The sequence below is a fragment of the Otolemur garnettii genome, unplaced genomic scaffold, assembly GCF_000181295.1.
Source record: "Otolemur garnettii isolate 467f Iridium unplaced genomic scaffold, OtoGar3 scaffold00290, whole genome shotgun sequence".
Classification (NCBI taxonomy): domain Eukaryota; kingdom Metazoa; phylum Chordata; class Mammalia; order Primates; family Galagidae; genus Otolemur; species Otolemur garnettii.
In genome coordinates, this window is record NW_003852685.1 from 468,674 (window position 1) to 474,823 (window position 6,150).

Below are 6,150 nucleotides of genomic sequence, written 5' to 3' on the forward strand. Positions count from 1 at the left end.
TCCCTAAAAAGGAAAGCCTGGGACCAGATGGCTTCACATCAGAATTCTACCAAACATTTAAAGAGGATCTAGTACCTATATTACTTAACCTTTTCCAAAATATAGAAAAAAAAGGAATACTACCCAACACATTCTATGAAGCAAACATCACCTTGATCCTCAAACCAGGAAAAGACCCAATGAGAAAAGAAAATTATAGATCAATATCTCTAATGATTATTGATGAAAAATATTCAACAAGATCCTAGCAAACAGAATCCAGCAACACATCAAACATATTATACACCATGACCAATTTGGGTTTTATCCCAGAGTCTCAAGGCTTGTTCAATATACGCAAATCTATAAATATAATTCATCACATAAACAAATTAAAAAACAGAGACCATTTGATTCACTCAATTGCTGCAGAAAAAGCTTTTGATAATATCCAGCATCCTTTCATGATCAGAACACTTGGTATATAAGAAAACTTTCTTAAACTGATAGAGACTATCTAGAGCAAACCCACAGCCAATATCATATTGAATGGAGTTAAATTGAAATCATTTCCATTCAGATCAGGAATGAGGCAAGGTTGTCCATTGTCTCCACTGCTTTTTAACATTATAATAGAAGTTTTAGCCATTGCAATTAGACAAGAAAAGGTGATCAAGGGTATCCGCATAGGGTCAGAGATCAAACTTTCAGTCTTTGCAGATGATATGATCATATATATACCTGGAAAACCAAAGGACTCAACCATAAAACTCTTAGAAGTGATCAAGGAATATAGCAGCATTTTAGGCTACAAAATCAATACTCACAAGTCAGTAGCATTCATATATACCAACAATAGTCAAGCTGAAAAAACAGTCATGGACTCTATTCCCTTTACAGTAGTTCCAAAGAAAATGAAATATCTGGGCGTGTACCTAGCAAAGGACGTAGAAGATCTCTATAAAGAGAACTATGAAACTATGACAAAAGAAATAGCCAAATATTGATTGGGCTAGAGGTAAGATGGGCCACTGGAGCCAGCTATCCAGAGAGGCTTCCATCCAGAATGAGAGTTAAAGGACAGATGTGTAGCAAGTAAGCTGATGGTGTGGAGCTGACCCAAGAGAGAACATTGAAGAACCAATATCAACTCAACTGAGGCGAGATGTGACCCCAAGGAAATAAACAGTAGGTACAAAATCTAACGCCAAGTGGATGGGATTCCCATCCAACAAGAGAATAGCTCCCAGTATCCTTTCTATATATAAACAAACAAGTAGAGTTCAGATATCTCCTGTTTTATCCCCTGGGAGAGATCCTATAAAAACTGGAACTCCTTCCCCAGAGAGGACCCACCATTGTGCCATGGCCCTCTCCTGCCAGGCATTAAACTGTATAAAACTGTATGTATTCTCTATCAACACTTCTGAACTCCCAGCACTCCCCTCCACTCTCACTCTGAAGTCTGGAAGCCAGTCCCCCAAGAAGTCCAGATTCTTGGGCATTTCCTCGAGAGGTGTGGACAGGGTGTGGGATGTTGTTGGTCTGTGCTGATTCTGTGACATGGGAATAAGAAGATGGTGGACTGAGGGAATCATATGGGAGAGGGAGAGGCAGTGCCCCATGGCACAGAGTAGTAGCAGAGGCAGGAACAACAGGGTTCCCACCCCTGGGGATATTTTGGAAAGACACTCCCTGCCTCGGTGGGCATCATCTCCAGTGACAGCCACTGGTGGAACAGAACTGGGACAGAAACACAGGCCCCATGAGTAAAGGGTATGCCTGAGGCAGTACCTGCCTGGGTGGGGCATGGTGGGGAGGCAGACTAAAATATGTGTGCAGAGAGGGCATACTCCCAAGGCGGGACTGAGCCAGAAGGACTGCTTTAGTTAGCCTAAGCAGCATTTGGCCCTCAAGGCATGGTAGCTGAGACAAAAGCTGGTGAGAAGAGGCAGAAATCAACAACTGATTGTGAGGTCTAACCATGCCTGCCCCAACACTGAAAGCAATGGAGACAGAGATGTCAGCTCCGGGCAGTGGCATAGACTGGGGCTGAGTTACAATTTCTGGGAACTCAAACAGCATATGGTCCACAGGGGGGATACAGCTGGCACAGAAACAATTTCTGCCAAAATATAAGTGTCAGTAACATCAATCAGGGGTGGGGCTGGAATTGAGTGAACTGCCCAGCTTCCATTAAGCACCCAACGTTGTCAGGCCTTAGCTCCCAATGCCAGGTAGTGGCAGAGAGCAGAAGCCTGGCTGGGGAGACACAGATCTCCCTGTGACTCAGGCAGGCACAAACCCCTAGAGCACCTGCTCATTGGAGGAAACTGGGTCATAGCCCTGTGGGGTTACCAGGGACGGGGTGTGACAGAGGTGCAAAGTGGGAAGGAGGCATCAACCTTCCCAGACTAATTCATTTGCTGGGTGGGTCCTTCTGACTCCACAGAGCACCACAGTGATTCATACTCGAGCTGCCAGCAGACCCCTACTATCTAGTTGCCAGAGACCTTTTGAACTCTCCCATCTGACACTGATGCTGACTGAGATAACTGATTTGGACCTCTTGAACTGGGCCAATCACCGAGAACTATCCCAAATGGTACTCTGGGTGTGTGGTTGTGGGAAGGTTTGATTTTCCTTTTACAATTGTTGCCCGTGGGGGTGGTGTGACTTAATTGCTGATATTTCTCCATAGCTGAGACTTCAACCCAGAGTAACTGATTCACTAGGGTGGGACATAGACCAACTGAAAACAAAACAGACCCACTTAGCCCCACCACACCAAGCAGGTCCCCAGTGTCTCAGGCTGTAGCACTATTTGAGTCCTTAACAAAGTGCTAGGAGAAAAGGTATAGACAGCAGTTCCAGCTCTTAGGCAAGGGGCTGATTAATCACTATTATAAGAGCCCCCAACCTAATATTACCTTATCTGCTCATATAGCCAAATGGTGCAAAATAATCATGGGGCAAAATCAGTGGAAAAATTCTGGCAACTTGAATAATCAGAGTAGATAATTTCCCCAAGGAACAACAGGCCGGACACAACTGAAGATACCATTCATAAACAAATGCTAAGATGTCAGAAATTGAATTCGGAATTTGGATTGCAAATAAGATGAATAGAATGCAGGTAAAGTTGGAATTAGAAATTCGAGGAGCATTTCAAAAGTTGTCTTAAGAATTTAATGAATTTAAAGACAAAATCACCAAAGATTTTAACACACTGAGACAAGAACTTGCAGCCCTCAAAGATCTGAGAAATATAGATCAATCTCTCAGTAACAGAATGGAACAGGCAGAAGAAAGGATTTTTGACATTGAAGACAAAGCTGTTGAATGTTCCCAAATGCTCAAAGAGGAAGAGAAGTGGAGAGCAGAAACAGATCATTCTCTCACAGAGCTCTGGGATACTTCAAAGAAAACAGGAATCCCTGAAGGTGACAAGGTGGCTTTGAAAAACATAGATGCCCTATTTCATGAAATAATGAAGGAGAATTTCCCAGACACACCAAGAGATTCTGAAATTCAGATAGCAGACAGCTGCAGAACCCCAGCATGACTCAACTCAAATAAAACATCTCCTAGACACATTATAATTAACTTCACCAAAGTTAAAATGAAGGAGACAATTCTACAAGCAGCCAGACGTAAGAAAACAATAACTGACAAGGGGAAGAATATTGTAATGACTCCAGATCATTGACTTTTAATCTCCTAAAACAAAATAACTTTCATCCCAGGATTCAATATCCAGCTAAAGTGAATTTCATTTATGATGGAGAAATTAAATACTTTAATGACATTCAAGAAATTTGCCATAACTAAACCAGTTCTCTAGCATATTCTCAGACCTATCCTCCATAATGGCCAGCGCAATTGTCCACCACAAAAGTAAACTCACTCAGATACTTTTGATCAAATTCCAACTTCCACGGTGGCGAAAGGATTAAAAATGTCCACTGGATTTTTGAAAAACCCCATAACCAAAATTCTACTAGGCTTATCAATATTCACAATTATTGTAAATGGCTTAAATTGTCCTCTAAAGAGGTACAGGTTGGCTGACTGGATACAAAAACTCAGGCCAGATACCTGCTGTATATAAGAATGTCATCTTACCTTAATAGATAAATATAGACTCAGGGTGAAGGGATGGTCATCTATAATTCAGGCAAATAGCAATCAGAAAAAAGCAATTGTTGTAATTTTATTCACAGAAACGGCCGGATTTAAACCAACAACAGTAAGGAAAGATAAAAATGGTCATGTCATATTTGTTAAGGGTAACACTCAACATGATGAGATTTCAAATATTAACATTTATGGACCCAACCAGAATGCTCCTCCATTTATAAGAGAGACTCTAACACACATGAGCATCTTGATTTCCTCCAGTACCATAATAGTCAAAGATTTTAGTACTCCTTTGGTACTATTGGGCAGATACTAAGCAAAGTAATGTTAGACGTAAACTTAACCATTCAACATTTGAATTTAACAAACATCTACAGAACATTTCATCCTAACAAAACTGAATACACATTCTTTTCATCAGCTGATGTAACATACTCCAAAATTTATTATACCTTAGGTCACAAGTCTAACCTCAGCAAATTTAAAAGAATAGAAACCATTTCTTGAATCTTCTTGGACCAATATGGAATAAAAGTTGAACTATGTAACAACATAAATCTGCATACACATACAAAAACATGGAAACTAACCTTATGCTGAAGACTAACTGGTTCATAGACTAAATTAAGAAGGAAATTACTAAATTTGTGGAAGAAAATGATAATGAAAATAATGAATTATCAGAACCTCTGGGATCCTGCAAAGGCAGTCCTACGAGGGAAATTTATAGCACTGCAAGCCTTCCTCAAGAGAATGGAAAGAGAGGAAGTTAACAACTTAATGGGACATCTAAAGCAACTGGAAAAGGAAGAACATTCCAATCCCAAACCCACAAAAAGAACAGAAATAACCAAAATTAGAGCAGGATTAAATGAAATTGAAAATAAAAGGATTATACAACAGATCAATAAATCAAAAAGTTGTTTTTTTGAAAAGGTCAATAAAATAGATAAACCTTTGGCTAACCTAACCAGAAAATAAAGAGCAAAATCTTTTATTTCATCAATCCGAAATGGTAAAGACAAAATAACAACAGACTTCTCAGAAATTCAAAAAATCCTTAATGAATATAACAAGAAACTCTATTCTCAGAAATACGAAAATATGAAGGAAACTTACCAATACTTGGAAGCACTTCACCTTTCTATACTTACAGAATGAAGTGGAAATGTTAACAGGCCTATAACAAGTTCTGAAATACCATCAACTATACAAAATCTACCTAATAAAGGATGCCCAGGAGGAGATGGCTTTCACATCAGAATTTTACCATCCCTTTGAAGAGGAACTAGTACTTCTTTACTTAACCTTTTACAAATATAGAAAAAGAATGAATACTACCCAACACAAATTATGAAGCAAACATCACCTTAATACCCAAACCAGGAAAAGACCCAACAGAAAAGAAAATTATAGACCAGTATCTCTAATGAGTATTGATGAAAAATATTCAATAAGATCCTAGCAAACAGAATCCAGCAACACATCAAACAAATTAAACACCATGATCAATTGGGTTTTATCCCACAGTCTCAAGGCTGTTTCAATATATGTAAATCTATAAATATAATTCATCACATAAACAAAGACCATATGAAACTCTAAATTGATGCAGAAAAAGCTTTTAATAATATGCAGCATCTCTTCAGGATCAAAACACTTAAGAAAATTGGTATACAAAGGACATTTCTTAAACTGATAGAGGCCATCTACAGCAAACTGACAGCCAATATTGTATTGAATGTAGTTAAACTGAGATAATTTCCACTCAGATCAGGAACCAGGAAACGCTGCCCATTGTCTCCACTGCTTTTTAACATTGTAATGGAGTCTTAGACATTGCAATTAGGCAAATAAAGGCAATCAAGCATATCCAAACAGGGTCAGAGCAGATCAAACTTTTACTCTTCGTAGATGATATGATTGTATATCTGGAAGACATGAGGAATTTCACCACAAAACTCTTAGAAATAATCAAGGGATACAGCAACGTCTCAGGTTATAAAATCAACACTCATAAATCTGTTACCT

At 39.1% G+C, this 6,150-nt stretch overlaps 1 protein-coding gene across 1 annotated transcript in view; it reads right to left on the bottom strand.

Moving 5' to 3' along the window:
* Positions 1–6,150, bottom strand: part of MTMR8 (myotubularin related protein 8) — a 128,287-nt gene that overhangs the window by 95,601 nt on the left and 26,536 nt on the right. Inside the window, 1 exon segment of the mRNA XM_023508914.1 lies at positions 1,437–1,722. Coding sequence (XP_023364682.1) covers positions 1,437–1,722 — 286 coding nt within the window.